Source organism: Hippocampus bargibanti, linkage group LG16 (genome assembly GCF_051943395.1).
Source record: "Hippocampus bargibanti isolate YZ-2025 linkage group LG16, ASM5194339v1, whole genome shotgun sequence".
Lineage (NCBI taxonomy): Eukaryota > Metazoa > Chordata > Actinopteri > Syngnathiformes > Syngnathidae > Hippocampus > Hippocampus bargibanti.
Window position 1 is genome coordinate 14,060 of NC_142749.1, and position 23,439 is coordinate 37,498.

Sequence of the window (23,439 nt, forward strand, 5' to 3'; positions counted from 1 at the left end):
ATTGGACGGTGTTGGCTATCACTGTGCGGCAGGTTTCACGGTGGGGGCGGGGCGCCCCAGGGATGGTGGCGACCCATCAGGAGCTCGGCTTGAGGGGTCTTGCTGTGAAGATGCCGGTTTCATGGGCGGCTGGGAAATATTGCCCTTTGCATTTGGAGAGTTGATTGGGCTGAGAAGAGACAAAATCCTCCTGGCTGGCTCGCGACAACAAATGTATTTCAATTGACAGTGCACTTGTAATTGTTTTTGATGTTTGGAAGAGAATGATTTGTGTTGTATTTGATGTTAAATATGAGCAAGGATCAACTTCATTTTACTTCAATAAATGTTCAAAAAAGAACCAAAACACCATGTTTGCCTCATGATAAATACATTTTGCATTAATTTGTGTGACCAGTAGTACTAACTGCTCCTAATTAAGTCATAATTTCATTATAGTGAGCGAGTAGAAATGACAGACTGTTGGGTAAATAGAGTAGTCTTACATGTCACTGGTTAAAAAATTTTCTGTACTACTTTGTGAGTTTTTGTGAAATTTTAGAGAATACCCACTTCTAAAGGGACAATTACACCACTGCTTAGCGGCCGCAAGAGGGAGCCAGGGGACGGGGGCCTATCCTCCGCGTTTGGTATTTTCTGAGGTTATCCAAATACCGGCTGGAGTCAATCAACAGTACCCACGATCGGTTTATTTGCCGAATATTCCGCACACCAATGATTCAGACAGTGGCTGTTTGACATACATTTATTTGATCATAAAGGCGGTAGGTACCAAGACTATGGTGCAACATCAAGGCTTCAGTCTCCCAAAACAATGCTTAGCTTTGATCAATCTGTTTCCACAAAAATATCCGTATCAAGGCTAACAGGTAACTTCAGCATCTAGGACGCACTTGGTTGACTCAAAATTCTACTATATATAAGATACAAGACAGAGTAAATATGGCATCAGACACACTTCATTGCATGATTAATATTTAGAAACATGGTTTACTAAAAATTCTACTGTATATCAGATAGATTATACAAGAGACTAAATATAGCATTAGACACACTTCACTGCTTGATTAATATTGAGAAAAATCAAAAGACCGTGGCCGAGACTTCACCAGGTCAAAAATAAGGAGTAATAATACGGCAGAAGATACACTTAATTGCGTGATTTACATAAACTAATTTGAGAAAAACCAAAAGAACGTGGCCGAGGCTTCACCAGGTCAAATCATAATTCAATAAGTCTTCAGTTATTCTTGCCATCTGTCCCTCCCAGTTGTGGACCAGTCTTTTGTCCGAGGAGCGTTGACGACATATGAGCTGAAAATGAAATCGAGATTGTAGCTACATGTATGTGCAACGATGGGAATGTCGCATTTTACCTCTTTGCTTGCAGATGTACCCTCTCTTGTTAGCACAGTTATCGTTAGTCCAGTAGCCGTTAGTCGCGATGGAAAGACAGTTGTCTTGCTTGTGGCCATTTGGGTTCCCTGTAAGGAAATAAAGATCTTTAAGCGCTGCGTTTTGTAACATTGTCACCTAAAAATATGACAGCATGTTGAAATGCACCTGCTCTCCAGTGTTTGTATTCAAAAGTGGAGCCGTCAGTCCACGCCCAATCCTCTCCACGGCGGCCACCCGTCCACAAGGAGATCCCGGTTGGGCTCGACTTAATCACATCTAACAGGGGAATGTCATTTAGGATTCCGCCGGGATACAAAAACATGCAAACTGGGCACCAGAAAGCAAGACAGTTGAGAATTGAACCCAGAACTTTCTAGCCGAGATGCTAAACACTTGTTGTACCTTGTATGAAAGCCTGTGTGTAGGGCTCTGTGATGCTGACTAAGTCTCCACCATGTTTGAGGCAGTCGACTCGCGCATCATCCCAGGGACTCGCCAGCAGGTAACGGATCAGGTAGCAAAAGTCATCAAAGGGATCCTCCATCCACCAGCCGCATTTTTGATTCCAGCCTGCAACAAAAAGGCTTCTTGACAACCAATTGCTTTGTGGAAGGACGAGCAGTGTTTGCGAAATCCACCTGGTCCTGATGTTGGCAGCTGCATAAGCTGCCCGTGAGCCTTGGCTGCAAGAATGGGTGAATTGTGAAATCTCAGAGAGCTTATTACAAGACAAGCAAAGAAAGGGTGAAGACATTTTGGACCTTTTTTACAGATGAAACCATATCTGGCTGTGCAGTTGTCGGAACCGATTTGACCCGAAGCCTTCATGACACCGCAGTTCCCGGTCCTTTCGACATTTTCCCACTGGATAAAACCCTGTGCATCGCAGTTGCAATGTCGTTTACTTTTAATTGTATGATTATTTGATGATGATTATGAGTTTTCTGAAATTCTTTCAACAAAACTAATTGTAGGCGTTTCACTTACTTGAGATGTTCTGTCACTGAACCCATATGTGTTCTTCCCAATGTCATTGAGTCCCACCCACAGAGGTGACGCGTCGCTTACTTTGGCTTCAGAATGAAAAAAAGGATGTTACATTTTGTTCTCTGACTTTTTCTTCCTTTCACAACTTTGCTGCTGTGAATTGTGAATTTCTGCACTGCGAGACGAAGGTTGCTCTCATGTAATCTCATCTAATCCAATGATGTACGTTGCAACAAATCCCTGAGTGACAGTCTCGATGCTCACCCTTCAAGAAGTCCACCTCGTTCTGCGTGCGAAAGCTGACGAGGTGACCTTGATCTGCCACGCAATAAGCCTCTGCATCCTTCCATGATTGTGTCCAACCATCTTGGAATTGGTAGCAAAAATCGCCATTCGGAAGATAGTCGGGGTCGCAGTAGGAAGCTAAGTGGAGAAATATTGATCAGAAAATCTTGAAGCTATCAAGATTGTTGTGGGAGGAGCATCTGTGAGACTCACTTGGCGCCAGAGTCTGTTTGGGCTTTTGACTTCCTGTCTTCTCACAAATGTAACCGTGCTTCCAGGTGCAGGCCATAGTTTCCCATTTTCCTTCATCGTTTCCTTTTGGCGTCAACAACAGAGACGTTTTGGCTTTTGTCATTGAATTTGGTCAGCATTTGGTTAACGCGAACGTTACCTGTGAAGATGAATCCGCAGTTCACTTTATTTGCAGTGTTTTTGTGCCATCCGGTTCTGTAGTTTGTGTAGTCAACGGGGGTTTTGTCCACCCACTGGATTGTCGCATCTTGGCCCCCATCTGGAACACCAATGATGGTGAAATGTTTAGTATACGTGATTCATTGGCAAAGCCAATGCATCCAAATTTTTAAAGCACTATTTGTTCCAAAAACTGAAAGGAGCCCATTTTGCTGGGCGTTTGCAATCTATTATCCAAAAATGGACAGATGGAGAAAAGTAAATCCTGTACCTGATAAACCAATCCACATCTCCAAGACATTATTTTGTCGAAAGTCACGAAGTTTGCCATTAATGAAGGATTGTTCAGATTGGCTGCAGGAAAACAAATGGACAGCTTAAAATCAGAACAAATGAGGAACCTCAACGTTCTTTCATTCATTCATTCATTTTCCAGACCGAGAGCCACAGGGGATGCAAAGGCCAATTCCAGCAGTCTCTGGGCACTAGGCGGGGGACACCCTGAATAGGTCGCCAGCCAATTGCAGGGCACACAGACAAATGACCACTCGCTCTCACACTCGCACCCGGGAATCATTTTCAGCGTTCAATCAGCCTGCCGTGCATGTTTTTCAAATGTGGGTGGAAACCCTGGTGGGCCCGGGGGGGAATGGAGTGGGATGTTAACTCACGGCGTCACACTGTGAAGTGGCTAACGGCTAACCCCTCGACGACCGGGCCGTCCACATTCAAAGTTGTCGAGGTTAAAGGATGACTGTCGGAAGTCTACACCCGACCCGACACCCACTAAGTATTATTGTTGCATACCAAGAGTATGAACAACAACATTTGTTCCGTTCGAAGACCTTGCATACTTTGGAGCGAGGAAGCTTAAGAGGATGAAGCCATCCTACCCCCAAGGTGCCCAGAGTGTACCTGTTGATGACGAGCAGGTGAGCCCCCTCTTTGGAGCATCTGGCGGAGGCATCGGACCAGCTTAGGAGCTGGTCGGTGTTGCTTCCCAGCAAGTAGCAGCTTCCGGAAAATCCCAGCCATCCGTCAGGGCAGACTGAGGCGGGACGTGATGAGTGCGCATTTCTGGGTTTCTAAAGTGCGGATAAATAGCGGCGTCGCTTACTGTTCAGTGGCCGTTTGCATATATACGGACGCTTGGAACGGCATGACTGTGACCTCCACTTGCCATACATATCGGACAGACTGTTGACGACTGTTGTGCAGGAGCCCACTTTGCCCGTGCTGTTCGGAGAAAGAGGAAAGCGGCTCGGACGTATTCGGCTAAGCAGGCATGAGGCAACAATAAGATCTTACATTGAGGGTTCACCTTGTACCCAGTTGGTGTAGGTGAGCGACAGGGCGTCAGACCAGTTCGTGTCGTTCCCCTCTCGGAGCTGACACGAGGTCTGATGGCATTCCTGCGGAAAAACCATCCTGCTCTCCATCCACTACCTTGTACAACTGCCACGGTTGCTAGCGAGCCATTGTGTCTTACCAGATTGGAGAGTCCGATCCAGGTGTCGATCTGGAGAGGAGTCAACATTTTAGTCACGTACCAATCCTCCCAATCAGAGGCGATGGAGACGAGGTCACCGCCCTCTAGGATGCAGTCATCACGGGCAGTGGACCAGCTCTTTGGGGTTTCCCACTTCAGCTTGTAGCAGTGGGAGCTGTACTGGTTCCATCCATTGTTCAGATCACACCGTTGCGCCACCGGATTGGCTGAGGGAAAACATTGTGAGTTGTGTGCGGCTAAGCGGTGGCGGTTCAGTAATCAAAAAAGGCCTTTTGATGCCACTCAATAAACGACAAAAAGCACCGGGCTACTTTTACAGCCATCATTTTTAAATGTGTTCTTGAAAATCAGTCATGCTAATCAAAGGAAGGTTTCGCAGGCCCGCCCTCAGAGTAGTCGCTGATTATTGTCACGCCGCAGATGGATTGCAACAAAATGCAAAAAAACCAATGCCGTATGTACTCACGGTTTCGTTGCTCGCAGATGTAGTAGTGCTTATTGATACAGAAGTCATCATACAAGCCGTCCTTTGACACATAACCACAATTCTCATTGGGCCGGTTGTTAGGCTGAGCTTCCCCCCATTTCCTGGTGAAAAAGAAAACAATTCTCAAATCTGATTGTATTTTTCATTCACTGTTGGAATAGTCTGCTGTGGAGAACTGCTTTGCAGCCTATCGCCTCATGGCACATGCTACCCAATCACTGGTCCAACAGACTTCCCCAATTTTGGACTGTTGCGGGTCGTCCCGGTCCCCATGAGCCGCGGAAAACAAGGGAGGATTGTTGTATTGCTCCACTCAAGCACCCAAGCAGACATGGCAAGCTTGCAATGATGTTACGGAAGGAAATAACATACATTCTTTCTGAGTTTAAAGGACTGCCGTGCAGCCAAATCCACGCGCCCTCGTTGATTGCATCTGTCAGACCAAGCCAGTAGAAGTTTCCGCCGGATTGCGTCTTCAGCCACTCCTACAAGATATGGTACATGAACATAATTACATAACATATGATTGAGCGGCAGATGTGATGAAGCCACGCGCTATTTGTTAACTTGTGCTCGATAAAATCAAAGTATTTGGCGGAAAAAAAGCTGGTGAAATGACGAGACAATGCATCTGTGTCAGCTCTCAGTCGTACGGAAATGGTCCATCGAATACAAGGTTTCTTTGGCATTCAACTGTGCTTTGAAGGTTGGAGGAGCAGCGGATTACTCCCTGAAGCTAATCTGATGATTGCCCCCCTGAAAGGGGGCTTCCACTGCCACCCCCACCTTGGAGCAGGGACCTATCAGAGCAGTGTGCAAAATGTGAAATTCTGCATTGGTGATGACCCAATACCAATGCTGTCTGAGGAACCGGTCAAAAGCCTGGGCAGGTGGTACAATGCCTCAGAGACAAAGATCAAGTGCAGCAACTAAAGCAGGACATCACCAATAGTCTGGAAAACATCAACAAGACTCAGCTGCCAGGAAAGCTCAAGCTCTGGTGTCTGCAGTTTGGACTTCTCCCTCGGGTAATGTGGCCACTCACAATCTATGAGGTCCCACTCTCAACTGTGGAGAAGATGGAGCGAGCCATCACTAGATATGTGAAACGCTGGCTTGGTGTTCCACGCTGTCTGTCCCACATCGGCCTTTATGGCAAAGGGGTCCTTGAGCTTCCAATCACAAGCCTCACCGAAGAGTACAAGTGCGCTAAAGTGAGACTTCAGATGACCCTCACAAATTCCAGAGACAGGAAGATCAGTCAAACTGCACCCCTCCTATCAACTGGACGGAAATGGACGCCATCCATTGCAGTGCATCAGGCCACAGCAGCCCGAAGGCACAGCGACATTGTGGGACACGTTCAGCTAGGAAGAGGGGGGTTTGGCCTTACAAACAAACCTTCTTGGCGATGACCAAGATGGCGCCCACCTGTGTGGCTGCCTCCACAGCAGCTCTTTCCTTTTCTTGTCTACTTTTTCATTTATTTACTTTTCCGTTTTTGCTTTGTCTAATTTCGTTCCCTAAACCTACGGAGAGGAGATGGGCATCTTCTCTTTTGCTCATCTCCGTTATTTTTTACTTTTTCACCGCTCATGTTAACGGGGAAACCACTCGCACTCGGAATCCCATTGTGTACAGTCAAGACCAGCTACTAGCATGGCGGGCTAATAGCGGACTAGAGGCCGCAGCACCGGACATCCCCGACGAATTGAAGAGGAGGAAACGAGGATGTCGGGCCGGGAAAGATTGCCGCAAAAGAACGAGGAAATATCGACACGTTCTCCCGTCCGTCATCATAGGGAATGTGAGATCGCTCCCGAATAAAATGGACGAGCTGGCGGCGCTAACGCGGCACCAGAGGGAGTACCGGGAAGCCAGCTTGCTACTCGTCATAGCGACATGGCTATCGGCAATCACTCCGGACGCCCACGCAGAGTTGGAGGGTTTCCAACTCGTACGAGCGGACAGAAATGAAGGCAGCGGTAAGCAGAAAGGAGGATTGCTGTATTTGTGAATGACAAATGGTGCAACCCTGGGCACATCACGGTCAAGGAAAAACTCGCGACATCGAGCTGCTAGCCGTTAGCCTCCGGCCGCATTACCTGCCGGGGGAATTCTCACACGACATAGCCGTGATGGCGTACATTCCCCCTACGGCAAATGGCGGCGCTGCCTCTGATGCCCTCATGACTGTTATAAACAAGGTGCAAACCCAGTCCCCCAACGCCTTGTTCATCATCTCAGGGGATTTCAATCACATTTCCCTGGAATCCAACCTCCCAACATTCACACAGTATGTAACTTGTGCCACCAGAGACAATAACATATTGGACCTATTTTATTCAAACGCCAAGGATGCATACAAACCCTCCCCCCTCCCCCCTTTCGTTAGAGCAGACCACAATATGGTTTATCTCCAGCCTGTGTACAATCCCCTTGTCCAGAGGCAACCAGCTGTGACCCGCACGGTCAGAAGATGGTCCACAGAAGCTGAAGAAGCTCTGCGGGACTGTTTTGAGTCAACCAGGTGGGAGCTCTTCACTGAGATCCATGGGGAGGACATTGATTCACTCACCGACACCATCACAGACTACATAAACTTTTGTGAACAAAACACCGTACCCACCAGGACTGTGCCGTGTTTTTCCAACAACAAACCATGGATTAAGCCCGACATAAAAGCCCTCCTGAAGGAAAAGAAAAGGGCTTTTGTATCGGGCAACAGAGAGGAACTGTAGGCCGTGCAGATCCAACTGAGGAGGAAGATCAGAGAGGGAAAGAAGGCCTACAGGATGAAAATGGAGGAGCAGCTGCAAGCCAGCAATGTCACTGGCGTCTGGAAGGGCTTGAAAAACATCTCAGGCCACAAAAGCCCAGTGACATTGAACGAAAAAGACAAGGACTGGGCAGATGAACTCAACCGCTTTTTCAATCGGTTTGACAAGACGCCTATCGACCCCGGCCCACCGTCAACTTCACGTGTAGCTGCTCCTGCACCAACTCTCACTGTGGCCTTACCTTCCCTGCCTCTTCTCACGACCAGCTTCCCGCAACCAACAACTGCCCTCCCAACCGTTGCCACACCCTCAGCCGCCACTCTGCCTCCCGGTTCCTACCTGTCTGTCACATCTGCGCAGGTGAGGAACCAACTGAGGAGGATGGAAGTGAGGAAGGCAGCAGGTCCGGATGACATCAGTTCCCGACTCCTTAAGACCTGCTCCGACCCGCTGTGTGTCATTGTCCAGCACTTGTTCGACCTGAGTCTGAAGCTGGGCAGAGTTCCAAAGCTGTGGAAAATGTCATGCCTGGTCCCAGTGCCGAAGATTGCCAACCCAAAGGAGCTCAACAGCTCAACAGACGTCTCACCTGATGAAGACGCTGGAGCGACTCGTCCTCGCCCACCTGCGACCGCTGGCAAGCTCATCGCTGGACCCGCTACAGTTTGCCTACCAGCCCAGCATCGGTCTGGAGGATGCCATCATCTACCTCCTCCATACGGCGTTGCTGCACCTGGAGAATGCTGGGAGCACGGTGAGGATCACGTTCTTCGATTTCTCCAGTGCCTTCAACACCATCCAGCCAAATCTACTGGGGGACAAGATGCAGCATGCCGGAGTCGACCAGCACCTCACATCCTGGATTACAGATTACCTCACAAACAGGCCAGAGTACGTGAGGGTAAAGAACTGTGAGTCGGACAGGCTTCTCTGCAGCACAGGCGCGCCGCAGGGGACAATCCTGGCTCCATTCCTGTTCACCCTCTACACCTCGGACTTCAACTACAACACTCCAACGTGCCACCTTCAGAAGTTCTCTGACGACTCAGCTATTGTCGGCCTCATTACAGAGGGAGACGATAGGGAGTACAGGGGACTGACAAAGGACTTTGTGGACTGGTGCCAGCAGAATCACCTCCAGATCAACACCGGGAAAACCAAGGAGCTGGTGGTGGACTTCTGCAGGAAACAATCCTCACCTGCACCGTTGAACATCCAGGGTCGGACATTGAGAGGGTGACCTCCTACAAGTACCTGGGTTTTACTCTCAACAAAAAACTGGACTGGTCTACAAACACGGATGCTCTAATCAAAAAGGGACAGAGTCGCCTCTTCCTACTCAGGAAACTGAGGTCTTTTGGAGTTCAGGCGTTACTCCTTAAGACTTTCTATGACTGTGTGGTGGCTTCAGCCATCCACTAAGGAATTGTCTGCTGGTCAGGCAGCATCACCACCCGGGACAGGCAAAGGCTATGATGGACAGCCCCTCTCACGCCATACTGCCCACCCTGACAGCACTGGGTAGCTCCTTCAGCCAGAGACTATTACACCCGCGCTGCAAGAAGGAGAGGTACCGCCGCTCGTTCCTACCGACTGCTGTCAGGCTTTGCAACTCTCAATGATCACGTGATTTTAAAAAAATGGACACTTGTAAATATGGGTTGATGCAATATATCAAAATGCATCTTATTCCTGCACTATGTACAGTTTTTATGGAACGGTTTTGCACATTTACATTTGCACAGTATACAGTTGACATTCTTATTTTGTTATGCTAAGAATATCTTGTTTTCTATCCTTTCACCCCCACCCCAACCCTATCCCTTTTCAATTGCTGCTGTGGACTGCAAATTTCCCCATTGTGGGACGAATAAAGGTTTTCTGATTCGGATTCTGAAAATGGTGATGGCAGAGGTGCGCCGCCAAGAGGAAGCTGAAAGAACTGCACAGGCTCTCTTGCCAAGCAGGGACAATGGATGAGGTGGGAAGGCCTGGAGAAGAGAAAGCTCAGCTGGAGGGATCTCTGGGAAATGGCAGCAAGCAACATCAGCTTCATCATCAGAGCTATCAATGATGTGCTCCCATCTCCAAAAAACCTCCACCAATGGCATGGCGAAGATCCAACCTGTGACCAGTCGAACCGACAGCGCCCCCCCGTTGGTCGCCAACCAGATCATGACACACACTACTGACGATGTGTCCCAAATTCACAACCTCCCATCCCTAAGGCACAGCTCCCACACCACTCTCAACATCAAGGCTAATCTCACGTGAGGACCATCCATTGGCACAAATGGACAGAGTAACATCACGTCCAGTTTCATGATTCTCTTCTCTCTATCCCTCTCTATATCTCTCTCTCTATCAGTGACGTGCGGTGAGGTTCATGACTGATGAGGCACTGACGTCATCATAGTCAGATTTACAAACATATGAACTCTACAGAGTAGCTTATTCACCATTTGATTGGCAACAGTTAACTTGTTTTGTTTAAAATGTCATGTCAGCATTCTTATATATATACAAACTGTAGCATCAAAAAAAAAAAAATAAAAAAACTTTATTATCGTGTTACCTTTACTTGTAAATGAAGTCCATGCGCCGCTCCTTCTGAAGAAAGGCATCAATAACATCTTTGTAGAAGCCTTCCTTATCTTTCTTCAGTTTTAAAAGTCTCTCTGTCTCAATAGAGATCACTGCCAGTGAAGAAAGTCGTCCTTGACCAGTCCTCTTGCGACTGTATGTTTCAGTCTTTTCAGTGCTGAGAATGACAATCTCATCTACTTCTACAGCAACAAATGGGGCTGCACCGATCTCTTTTTTAATGTCAATTCTAATGACATCACCAACTGCTTCAATTAAATCGTTCTGTATTCTGTTTGACAGGCCAGAAAATACAGTGGATGTCTCCAAATGTCTCGCTAGCCTTACTTTCATCATTTCCACGAAATGCCAGCTGTTGTTTGGCAAGGAAGCAGGTGGCATTGATGAGATATTTTAAAATCTCCCGGTTCTCCTTTACCTTAGCATTGTGGATGCTGATGTTGAGTCTTCGCTGTTCATCCAAAGCCAACCTGGACATCCCGAATGTTTTTAGGCGATTTGACTTTGAATGTGCGCTCATGTTTGATGAGGCTCCGTTTTAAAAATTTTAGGTTGCAATATCCCATTTGAGTCCGGACATCGTCATAAGTTGAGAACAGAAGGCAGGAGAAGCAGAAAAGGCGGTTTCTTGCTCGACATCACACAGCCAGCCTTTTCGTGTGTACCGGTCCGTCTGAAAAGAGCGAGTATTCTGTCCCGTTGTCTGAAGCAAACCTTTTAGCTCCGGTGTTGGTCTTCCTTTAATTATTACCTCCTGCTTCGATTGAAAGTCCAGTTTATAAAATTCTTTCAATTTATATATGTAATCCTCCATTCTGAAAATGAGGCCAAGCAACACGAAAAAATGACTGGAGAGTTGCACTTTACTTGCTAACTGTTTACTGTAGCTTTCTGTCTCTAATTCGATTATTCTGCAGCCATGGAGTTGCAAGTATCTCTGGAATCACAAGCGCCCCCTGTCATGAGGCGGGAGAACTGTGTGCCTCACCTACGCAATGTTGCTGTGCCCATGAGCATTTTGGGTTTGGGAGCCTTTTATTGAGCGAGTTGCTTGTTCTGTAGCCCCAAAGGGACATAAGTCTTCTTGTGCCGGTCCTAAGCCCGGATAAATACAGAGGGTTGTGTCAGGAAGAGCATCCGACGTAAAAGCCTGGCCAAAACAAACATGCGGATCAAACCTCTAAAGATGGAGGACACTGATTTGCTGTGGCGACCCCGTCGAGGGAAAAGCCGAAAGGAAAAGAAGAAACACTGTAGTACAGTGTTTATAATGTACGGTGACTGTACATTATATACACCAGCTAAACTGTAGAAATTTAGTTCATATACTAAACATGTTTGAACGCTTTAACAGCGATATGCAGAGGGACAGCAATGTGGTCTCACTGCAGAGCAAGCCAGCAGTTAGCATAGTGATTGCGCAATCCATGGTAAGGCTCAGCCGGCTGCTGCCTCACCGCTCGTCTCTACTTAGTATTTGAACGGTAAATGTGAAAATTCAGCGATTTTGAAAAAAATCCAAAAACGGTGAAGTTAAATGGACAAGAACTTTAAAGTACAAATCACTAAATACATATAACAGTTTAATTTATTTTTTCATTTGATGTTTCCATGACAGGTTTCCATGATGACAGGTGAGGCACTGCCTCACCTGCCTCCCTTGACTGCACGTCACTGCTCTCTCTTTCTCTCTCTCTCTATATATATATATCCCTCTCTCTCTCTCTCTCTCTCTCTCTCTCTCTCTCTCTCTCTCTCTCTCTCTCTCTCTCTCTCTCTCTCTCTCTCTCTCTCTCTCTCTCTCTCTCTCTCTCTCTCTCTCTCTCTCTCTCTCTCTCTCTCTCTCTATATATATATATATATATATATATATATCCTACTTCTCTACCTCCCTCTCTACCTACCTCTCTATCTCTCTACCTCTCTCTCTACCTTTCTCATCTCAATCTCTATCTCTCTCTATATCTCTCTCACTACTGACGATGGCACACTACTGACGATGTGTCCCAAATTCACAACCTCCCATCCCTGAGGCACAGCTCCCACACCACTCTCAACATCAAGGCTAATCTCATGTGAGGACCATCCATTGGCACAAATGGACAGAATAACATCACGTCCAATGTTTCATGATTCTTCTGGCACTGCCACCTGTCCATTAAGGATATATATATATATATATATATATATATATATAAAGGGCCAGAGTGACCAGCACAACTTTAGTTCACTGACGAAGCTTTTCGGATGACAGGCCAAACGTCCGTCACCTTCAAATAAGTACAGATGGCGGAATATATATTTTTTTCATCGAGAAGACAATACAGTAACAAAATGGTTGACAGATTTAGTTGGCTTTTATGGCGCCTCACCCCTTCATGGATGTTGTCAATGGTCACCAAGTTGCTTTTCATCGATAAACAGAAGGTGTGAGCATCGTTCCATGACAGTTGGTCTTGAGAGAAGTAGTAACATCTGTACATGTACAATCGCCAGCCTGTTTGGCACGGAGATTGTGCTGGAAAAACACAGATCCACAAAATGTGTTTAGACAACCAACTTTAATATGGGACGCTTGCTCTCAACACGTACAATACTTAGAACTCCAGAACCTGCGAAATGCAAAGTGCATCAAGTACAAAATACTCATTTTAGCTTTGAACCTTTCCATTTTAAAAGCCTCCACCAAAGAGATCAAACACAAGAAAGCAGAAACCTGCTCATCAGATACTGTCAACTGGAAGGATAGAATGAACGATATAAACTGACTTTTGTGTCGTGTTCTGGTTCAGTTTGAGTGTCTTTCAGCAACACAAAACACAGGTCGCCTGACTCCGAATTGACAATATTTTGAAAAGGCAATGTTTCACTGAGGCAATTGAACCGATCATAAAACAAGCATAAGATTGATTGAAGTGCAAATCCTGTCACACTCTTGGATGTTGGCCTGAAACAGACAAAAGGTGATCCTTCATTACTGCCCTAACACATATAAGTACCAGTAACTTTGTTTGTTGTCGTGTCCTCATCGCTGGCTGCGTGAATACTTCTATCCTCTACAAACACATTCCTTATCTGCGTGGAACATTTGGTGCTTTTGAGATCACATGAACCATTCATCGCACAATTGACAAACACCAAACAAAACAACTGTGGCTGAAGAATTTCTACAGTCCCAACACCGATTTTGTTCTTCAGTCTAAGCTAAGAACTTTGGGGGGGAAGCTTTTCCCCATCCATTGCCACGAGAACCAAAACTAATGAAAGATGTGATATTTTGGTTATTTATAGCACGTATGGGGTCATTTGAATGGTCCTTGACAGCTACCGAGAACCTTCATGGCCCACAATGTGAAATGAGTTTGACAACAGCTGTTAATGAAAAAAGTAAATTGCACAGTTGATCACAAAACAAACGGTTGTGTCAAAGAAATGCTCATTCAATGTCATCGTTTCCTAATGTTTTGTGCTTCTTTACACCAACACTAATGAAAGACGTGATGTTTTTGGTTATTTATAGCACATTTGGGATCATTTGAATGGTTCTTGACATCTACCGAGCACGTACGCGGCCCACGATGTGAAATGAGTTTGACACCCCTGATTTACACGACTCGAAAACAAAGATGACATCAAGAAAGCATTCGAGTGAACCAAAGGTCTATTTTTTTGAGGTTCAACGTGATCAGCAAATACTTGAGTTTATGGTGCGAGGCTGCCCGCCTCTGGTGCTTGCAAGGCGACTTGAGACCTGAGTAAACGGTCGCTCTCACTTACGGGGGCGTAGCATTTTTTTTTACAATATAACTCTTTAATGTAGTATAAATTATGTATCTTAGAAAACTGTATTTACAGGCAATATGGGTTCACCTGAATTTAGTAGGAAATCACAGGAAAGTATTTACGGAAGAGGATTAGGGCCACTGAAGAAAACAAAATATGGTTGGCAAGATTCTGACTTCAAAGTCAGAACTCTGACTTTAGTCTCAGAATTCTGACCCCAATGTCAGAACTCTGACCCCATCCTCAGAACTCTGAGTTGTATTTTTTTTATTTAAATGGCATGTAAACAACGTAAAAGAAACAAACACTGCAAACAAAACCACTGGTTTTAAATAGCTCGTGGAGCTTCTAGAAGTAAATAAATAAAAGTGTGTCTCAATAAATCTTTCTGCAACGTTAACATTTTGTAAACAGTTGGCAACATACATTAGGTGGCATCAGAGACAATACCTGATCGCACAGGAAACAAGAGTTCCTGACAGATAATCATTATACAAAAAGGAAAAAGAGGAGAAAAGTCGGGGGGGAGTGCCAGGGGTTTTATCAACATTTGATTGAATCTGGACAACATACTGAAGTTGACAAGGAGGAGGGAGGGGAACACCAGATGATTCGTCCTAGGGCCTAAGACAGGGGTGGGCAATTAATTTTTATCAGGGGCCGCATGAGAAACCTGAATTGTGTCAGAGGGTCACCAACTTTCTTTCATTGTATATTCTCAAATTAAATATTTTGAATAGCTGGTATTGATAATCAGAAGAATAAATCACTCTGTAAATATTTATATTAGGTGATGTGAAATTGTGGTGTATTGTTTAAATAAGAAAAACAATTATTGAACCAGTGCAATTTATTTTTAAACTTGTTAATCTCCATAAACAATAACTTGTAATGTTTTCCACCTCATGTTAACTCTTCAGTGAGAATAATCCAGTCTGTTCTGGGCTTGAACAAGGGCATTGAAATCTGAAGTCCAGCAGTGAGACTGACTTGACTGAAGTGATCTGCCAGAAGTGTGTCAGACTTCAGATCAATGAGTTCCATCTGAACTTCACTTGGTGCATCATCCACACTGCAGTTGAAGGGAGAAGAAACCATGTGCATTTCACTATCAAGAGTTTTGAAATCTTGAAATCGCTTTGAAAACTCTGCATGCAATGCTTCTAACGTGGTTGAGTGAGTACTTTTGGAGGTGATCACCTGATCTTTTGGCTTCCTTAAGTGTTGGCAAGTGGGTCAGAATGTTGACCTTCACTTGGCTTGAGAGAGGCTGCAGTTTTCTCATGAAAGCCTTCACTGCACTGTACATCTCATGCACAAAAAGGTACTTGCTTTGCATTTTGACATTTACAGTAAAGTCTCGTCATATCGATATCGGATATATCGATAGTCCCGGTTATATCGATACTATTTCTATGCACGCACGGAGAAAATTACATGCAAACAGGGTCGGATATATCTATAGTCCCGGTTATATCGATATTTTTTCGGACTCCCTTGAATATCGATATAACGAGACTTTACTGTAGTTCGTTCATTAGTGCAGTCACATCCACAGCGAATCCGAGGTCTGCCAACCAGTCGTTATCTGAAAGTTCTGGGACGTCATGACCTTTCTGAATACAGAACTCCTGAATCTGGTCTCTCAGGTCCCAGACACTTTTCAGAACCTTGCCCAGGCTGAGCCACCTAACAGTGCAGTGATAGCTTATGTCACCATGTTAAGCCTCATTTTCCTCCAAAGCAACAAACTGTCTGTGATTTAAAGCTCTCGCTCTGATGAAATTAACTATTTTAGTGACAGCATCAACGACATGTTTCATTTTTAACACTGTCTTACACAACACTTCCTGGTGTATGATACAATGCAAAAATGTCAATTTCTGATCAGGGTTCATTTCTGTCACTTTATCCTGCATTCTCTTTAAAAGTCCAACATTTTTCCCGGTTAGATTTGGACAACCATCTGTTGTCACACCTGCAAGCTTGTCCCATTTCAGTCCTAACATGGCCATACATGCATTTACCTCTCTGACCAAGTCATTACCAGTGGTTGTCCCTTTATTGACTGCATGGCTGCCAACTCCTCCGTGATTTGAAAGTCTGCGGTTATCCCACGTAAGAAGATGAGCAGCTGGGCGGTGTCACGTACATCGCAGCTCTCATCCAAAGCCAGAGAAAAAAAGTCAAAGTCGGCCGCTCTGTTCTTCAGCTGAAGCTCTAAATTTCCCGCGATGTCCTCAATCCGCCTCGTTACAGTGCGTCGGGAGAGTGAAACGTTCTCAAACGCGCCCTTTTTCTCTGGGCACATCAGCGCAGCAGAGTCCAATAAACACTCCTTAATAAACTCTCCGTAGGAAAATGCCCGACTTTTTCTGGCGATTTTGTGAGAAATGACACAACTTGTCCTGACGGCTGCATCTCTGGGAGTGTGAAGTTTAGTGAAACATCCTTGTTGGGTTTGTAGTTTTGCAAGCAATGCATCAGACACTCTTGCACGCTCTTCACCAGACATATTTCTGTATTTATCTTCATGCTTGGTCGTGTAGTGGTGATTCAAATTATATTCTTTAAACACAGCAACCTGTGTACCACAGACTAAGCACACTGCTTTACCTTTAATTTCTGTAAAGAAATATTTGGCAGTCCATGTCTTGTTGAAAATACGGCATTCGTTATCAACTTTTCTTTTCTTGGGGTCTGCCGACATCTTGAGCCTCGAGGGTAACCTGGCGAACAGAATCGCCTTCACTCACTTCCGTATACACACGTAAGACGTAGACGCTACGTCGTGCATACGTAATGACCTAAAGATTTTCAAAATAAAAGTTAAATCATTTTTTTGTTTAATTTATGGCGTTGGCCTCACGCGGGCCGGACAGGGACGTAAAAAGGCTGGATGTGGCCCGCGGGCCGTAATTTGCCCAGGTATGGCCTAGGATGATGTGCTTGCCGAATCATCTGGACCTATGCCATATTTCATCAACAAATCATGTGTTTTGATAGTGTTTGGGTCGGCAGATGGCTGAATTGTTTTCTGATGTAGTTTCATTTCATTTTGAAATATGGTATTACAAATCGGGGGTTTCCTCCCACAAAATTTAGATGGATGAATATGTTTGGCAAGAAAAAACGAATACATGAATCATAAAATATGTATCGTTGGTCTTGTTGTAATATCCAAACAGCATGATTTTGTAGTGAAAGATGAACGGAGAAGTGATTTTACATTGAACCTATTTGACAAAGAGTTTCCAGAAGAGAGTAGTTTCGGGGCAAGCCCTGAAGAGGTGAGTTGCAGTTTCAGGCTCAGCTTCACAAAATGTACAAGAGATATCCTGGACGGACCGTATCTTATGTTGAACAGGATAGCAACGCTGCAAAAGTTTGTAGGTTATTTCTCTTTGTTTGTTTGTGATGAAAAATTTATATGAGAGGGTCCAAACCTTTTCCCATGGGATATTTGGGACATACGTTCTCCAATGATTAACAACGTAGGGAACCGTCACAAAAGATTTTTGAAACAAATGTCTAATTGCAAGGTTCCGATTTCGAGCAATTGATGACAAACAGAGTTTCCCCAGGGCACTATCTGTCACTGGAATTGGCGGTGGTCTGTCAGGAATTACGGGGGCGTAGCTAAGCCCCAAGGGTATCCCACCGTGACGCAGCAACCTGGGCGGCGTTGGGGTCCTGTCGCCCCCCCCCCCCCCCCCCCCCCTGCCGGAGCTCAAACACTGGGAAATATTCATAAAAAAGAGGCCGAGATCCAACCGGGGCTGCCCGCATTCGGTGCTTGAAAGCAGCTACTGTACTGTGAGGGGGGTTTCACTTTAGTTCCATATCTACTCATTATGCCAAAAACTGAAAATGTTGGCCGAATCGAGAAAAAAAATTTCGGCTGGCGAAGTCATTTTGAGAGATTACCCAAATGAAAGGCGGTGCACCTTATAATCAGGATAATACGGTAAACTGATTTCTCACCTTTATCTCGACAATATACCCATTTTCTATCGTCGTCGTAGCTTGCCGTGGTGGCGCACCACAGTCTGCCGTCCTGGCGCCCGTCGCGGGTGCACGCGGCGTATTGCTGACGCCGGTAGGTGAAGGGAAAGTGGCATGGCTCCTCCTCGGTGTACTGTCCGTGCAGCGCTGTATCTGCTCGGGTGCAGGCAAAAACATCATTCAGAAGCGACGGGCAGAGTGAAGCTTTGCCAAACAGGGAGACGTTTTTTGCTTGTGTATATGATCAGCTTCTCGTCTCTAAATGATGAATGAAATGAAAGTTGATGAGTTTTATAAGGGATTAGTTCCAAATGTGATGTAATGTAGGGAAAGAGATGCCCATTTTACGGTAAGATCAGAGCATTGTCATCAAATGGTGAGTATAGTTTTTGCTTTTTTGAATGTTGCTGTGCCGATGACCATTTGGTGTTTGGGAGCCTTTTACGAACGAGTTGCTTGTTCTGTAGCCACAAAGGGACATAAGTCTTCCTGTGCTGGTCCCAAGCCCGGATAAAAACAGAGGGTTGTGTCAGGAAGGGAATTCGACGTAAAAGCTTGGCCAAAACAAACATGCGGATCAAACCTCTAAAGATGGAGGACACTGATTTGGCTGTGGCGACCACGTGAAGGGAAAAGCCGAAAGGAAAAGAAGATCAGACAGCGGTTCATTCATTTTAACTCTCTCATGCCCCCTGCTGTACAGTGAGGGTTTTTTTTTACTTTAGTTCCATTTCTATTCATTGTGCCAAAAACTGAAAATGTGGGCCGAATCGAGAAAAAAAATTTCGGCTGGCGAAGTCATTTTGAGAGATTACCCAAATGAAAGGCGGTGCACCTTAAAATCAGGATAATAAGGTAAACTTTGATTTCTCACCCTTATCTCGACAATATACCCATTTGTTATCGTCGTCGTAGCTTGCCGTGGTGGCGCACCACAGCCTGCCGTCCTGGCGGCCGTCGGGGGTGCACGCGGCGTATTGCCGACGCCGGTAGGTGAAGGGAAAGTGGCATGGCTCCCCCTCGGTGTACTCTATGTCCAGAGCCGTATCTGCTCGGGTGCAGGCAAAAACATCATTCAGAAACGACGGGCAGAGTGAAGCTTTGCCAAACAGGGAGACATTTTTTGCTTGTGTATCAGACAGCGGTTCATTCATTTTAACTCTCTCATGCCCCCTGCTGTACAGTGAGGTTTTTTTCATTTTAGTTCCATTTCTATTCATTGTGCCAAAAACTGAAAATGTTGGACGAATCGAGAAAAAAAATTCGGCTGGCGAAGTCATTTTGAGAGATTACCCAAATAAAAGGCGGTGCAGCTTATAATCAGGATAATACGGTAAACTTTGATTTCTCACCGTTATCTCGACAATATACCCATTTTTGATCGTCGTCGTAGCTTGCCGTGGTGGCGCACCACAGCCTGCCGTCCTGGCGCCCGTCGCGGGTGCACGCGGCGTGTTGCTGATGCCGGTAGGTGAAGGGAAAGTGACATGGCTCCCCCTCGGTGTACTGTCCGTGCAGCTCCGTTTCTGCTCGGGTGCAGGCAAAAACATCATTCAGAAGCGACGGGCAGAGTGAAGCTTTGCCAAACAGGGAGACATTTTTTGCTTGTGTATCAGACAGCGGTTCATTCATTTTAACTCTCTCATGCCCCCTGCTGTACAGTGAGGTTTTTTTCACGTTAGTTCCATTTCTATTCATTGTGCCAAAAACTGAAAATGTGGGCCGAATCGAGAAAAAAAATTTCGGCTGGCGAAGTCATTTTGAGAGATTACCCAAATGAAAGGCGGTGCACCTTATAATCAGGATAATAAGGTAAACTTTGATTTCTCACCGTTATCTCGACAATATACCCATTTTTGATCGTCGTCGTAGCTTGCCGTGGTGGCGCACCACAGCCTGCCGTCCTGGCGCCCGTCGCGGGTGCACGCGGTGTATTGCTGATGCCGGTAGGTGAAGGGAAAGTGGCATGGCTCCCCCTCGGTGTACTGTCCGTGCAGCGCCGTATCTGCTCGGGTGCAGGCAAAAACATCATTCAGAAGCGACGGGCAGAGTGAAGCTTTGCCAAACAGGGAGACATTTTTTGCTTGTGTATCAGACAGCGGTTCATTCTGATAGAGTGTTTATGCACATTAGTAAACATATTACGTTATTTCATGTTTAGATTAAGTAAACATATGTTTTTTCATGTTTAGCTTAGTATATATTATGAATTGTGCACGTTTAATTTCAGTCTAATTTAGTTAAATAAAACTATCAGTCTTATTAGTTCAATAGCCGTTGGAAGGAAAAGGCAGCGGCTCCAACTTCAATCTGAGACCCGCCCAACACTGAGTTGTTCGTAACCGATTGGACGGGAAAGGTCGACTTGTTCGCAACTGATTGGACAACAGATCGCCACTCTGTATGTTTAAAAACTTGTCAGAGCGGGAGCTCGGTCTTTTTTGCTCTTTTGCTCTTTCTCTTTGTTTTTCTGTGCTCATGTCTTCGTCCCACCGAGACGAGAAGTGCCTTTTCTGTCTCATTAGAATAAAGTAGTTTTTTGTTCACCATCTATTGTACTTGCTGATATTTTTATCAAGTGAACTCCAGACAATGCGCGAACCAGGAAAGACAAACGAAGTTTTAACCGGACACATTCATTTTAACTCTCTCATGCCCCCTGCTGTACAGTGAGGTTTTTTTCACTTTAGTTCCATTTCTATTCATTGTGCCAAAAACTGTGGGCGACCCAATCAAGGCGAGACGGGAACTAAAGAAGCTCCTGGTGGTTGACCCGTTTTATAATTTTGACGGGAGAGGCACTTAGAGAGGCGCGTCGAACCTGCTCCTTGGCTGCGACCTACGGAAGAAACGAAGATTTTTTTCGTTCTTCACTGAAGCCTGCTCGTGCAATCCTCCACGCGAGAGACGGAAAGAATCACAACTTTCTGGTGGCATTGTGGCTCCTCGCGTTCTGGCTGAACGACTACACGGCAGTACTCAAAAGTTCACTAAGTAAGTAGCGCGCTAGCTAGCAGCCATTGTTTGAATGCATTGTGAGACCTCTCCCGGCCAGAGACGGTCCTATTCCACTTGACTCACGTACGAACCGGTGTGAAGCGATTTTCGTTAGGCAAGGTGGCCAAATGAGAATACGTATGCCAGTGGAGGAGTGCATATTAATGTGCACGAAATATCCACACGCCGAATTGTGAATCGGAAGTTTTCCAGCGAAAGAATATTGTTCACAAGGTGGTGATAGCTGGGATTCAGTTTGTGTGGTGGACCGCTTTTATTCTGAAGAGCGGAAGTGTTTTAGGGCAGCTGCTATAGTACTGAGTCGAGAGGAAAGAAATAAGATCAAAAAATACATTCTTAACTTGGTTTGTCTATGCTAGCATAGTGGCACAGAGAAAGTTCTTTGTCTCGGAGAGAAAAAAGGGTGGGGGCGAAGTCATTTGAGCCGTTGGTGTGTGTGTGTGTGCGTGTGTGCGTAAGAGCATTCCTTGTGTGTGTGCGTGAACGCGCATCCTGGCTGAGGATTGGCGCGAATCACGCCCTTTGTTCTTGGGTTTGAATCAACATCGCGAGGTGTGCTTCCTTTCTGGTGATAGTTAAAGAAGGAATTTGTTGTTGCAATCGTGAAAATGGGTGCTATTTTTTCTAAAAAGACCCCAATTCATAGGGACGTAGAGTTTATGTCCAAAAAGTTCCCAGGTAGCGAACTTTATTGCAAGAAGTGGATGGACTGTAGTACGTTCTCTGGTGCGTTGCAACTACAACCTTTGAAGGAAATCATGTTTCGATTGAAACTTCAGGAAGCATCCGCGATGAAAAAATCTCTTGGAAAGATACGTGCCGAGATAATTGCCTGCGAAGCTTGGATTGCGCAAGCAAAAATCAGGGAAAGGGAAATGGAAGCCAAACGAATGAAAAAAGAGGAGAAAGCGATAGTTGCAATGTCTTCCAAAGTGGGCTCTGACGATGAGACTGTGGCTTCGTCTGTTGCACGTCCCAATGAAAAGTTGGTGGAAAATGGAAAGCAGCCATTGTTTCAATCCCCAGAGCTCCCCCACGGGAGGCGAGGAAAAGAGGCGGGGGGCTGCGCCGCCGGGCAGGCGCCACAACCTCCCTCCTACCACTCCTTCTCTTCCCCCTCCTCCTTCTACCCCTCCTCCGCGGGGCTGAAGAAAGGGGAGGACGCCATTTGTTCAACCCCTGTGGGGCGGGTGGGCCCCCCTGGGTGGGCCCCCCCGGTGGTGACTCCAAATGTCTGTTGGGCAGACCAGCAGAATGGAGCGCTTATGCCCCCTACTGGAGGAATACGAGGATTGCAACCTGATATTAAAAATCAGATTGCTGCTGATTGTGTCTCTTCGCGTACGAGGAGCAAAGCAAATTGTTCTGGACAATTGTATCCGTTTGAAGAGTTGAATGGAATTGAAATGAATAATGGAAGCGACTGTGACGTTTTGCCACTCATTCAGGTAGCAAATCCTAATTCTTCAAGCATACATGATCAAACTATCTTGGTTTATCGGCCATGGGGCGACAGTGATGTTGCAGAGGCGTGTAAAGGACTAGGTAATGTTGTTGAAAATGCAGAAAGTTGGACTGAGAATTTTGAGGAATTATGTGCTTCTTATCAGTTGAATGGACAAGAAACACTTAAGGTTCTCAGGAGATGCTTGGGACACCATTGGAATCGGGTGAAAGGTGACTTTACTGGGAAAACATCGATGGGAACGACCATGACGTATGAGGAAGCGACAACCCAACGAAGATTGATTTGTGAAAACATCCGAACATTATGGAAGAAAACACCAAACTTTGGCTTGATTCAGAATTGTAGACAGTTACGTGGGGAAGATATTAACATTTTTCGGGGACGCTTGGAAAATGTTTTTCGAAACCATTGCTGTATTCCTGAATCTGCTGATGAGAATTCCATATATGTCAACCAATTCAAGCAAACATTTTTGCAGAATTTGACGCCGGAAATTGGAGATTTCATTCGCAAACATTATGTCCAACACCGGACTGGAAGGTTGGTTGATCTCATGGAGTGGGCAATACACGCCCAAGAAGTGGTGAGAAAAAAGTGGGGAAATGGTGCAGATTCGCCGATGGAACATGTGATGGCATCTACCATGGGTAACATAATGGAGAAAGTGTTATACCAGGATCGGATGAAGAGACGGATGCCGCAC

General features: G+C 45.7%; 1 protein-coding gene across 1 annotated transcript in view; it reads right to left on the minus strand.

Moving 5' to 3' along the window:
* Positions 1-729: 729 nt before the first annotated feature.
* LOC148886019 (C-type mannose receptor 2-like) overlaps positions 730-23,439 on the minus strand; it is a 31,749-nt gene continuing 9,039 nt past the window's right edge. Inside the window, exons 3-24 of the mRNA XM_089017167.1 lie at positions 20,082-20,255; positions 19,603-19,776; positions 19,125-19,298; positions 18,230-18,403; positions 12,835-12,980; positions 5,451-5,563; positions 5,058-5,179; positions 4,571-4,797; positions 4,390-4,493; positions 4,199-4,317; positions 3,997-4,129; positions 3,353-3,435; positions 3,062-3,181; positions 2,884-2,985; positions 2,650-2,808; positions 2,386-2,471; positions 2,160-2,274; positions 2,037-2,081; positions 1,801-1,968; positions 1,564-1,674; positions 1,377-1,484; positions 730-1,314 (exon numbers count right to left, since the gene is read on the minus strand). Coding sequence (XP_088873293.1) covers positions 1,241-1,314; positions 1,377-1,484; positions 1,564-1,674; positions 1,801-1,968; positions 2,037-2,081; positions 2,160-2,274; positions 2,386-2,471; positions 2,650-2,808; positions 2,884-2,985; positions 3,062-3,181; positions 3,353-3,435; positions 3,997-4,129; positions 4,199-4,317; positions 4,390-4,493; positions 4,571-4,797; positions 5,058-5,179; positions 5,451-5,563; positions 12,835-12,980; positions 18,230-18,403; positions 19,125-19,298; positions 19,603-19,776; positions 20,082-20,255 — 2,831 coding nt within the window. The 3' untranslated portion in view covers positions 730-1,240. The remainder of the gene's footprint in view (positions 1,315-1,376; positions 1,485-1,563; positions 1,675-1,800; positions 1,969-2,036; positions 2,082-2,159; positions 2,275-2,385; positions 2,472-2,649; positions 2,809-2,883; positions 2,986-3,061; positions 3,182-3,352; positions 3,436-3,996; positions 4,130-4,198; positions 4,318-4,389; positions 4,494-4,570; positions 4,798-5,057; positions 5,180-5,450; positions 5,564-12,834; positions 12,981-18,229; positions 18,404-19,124; positions 19,299-19,602; positions 19,777-20,081; positions 20,256-23,439) is intronic.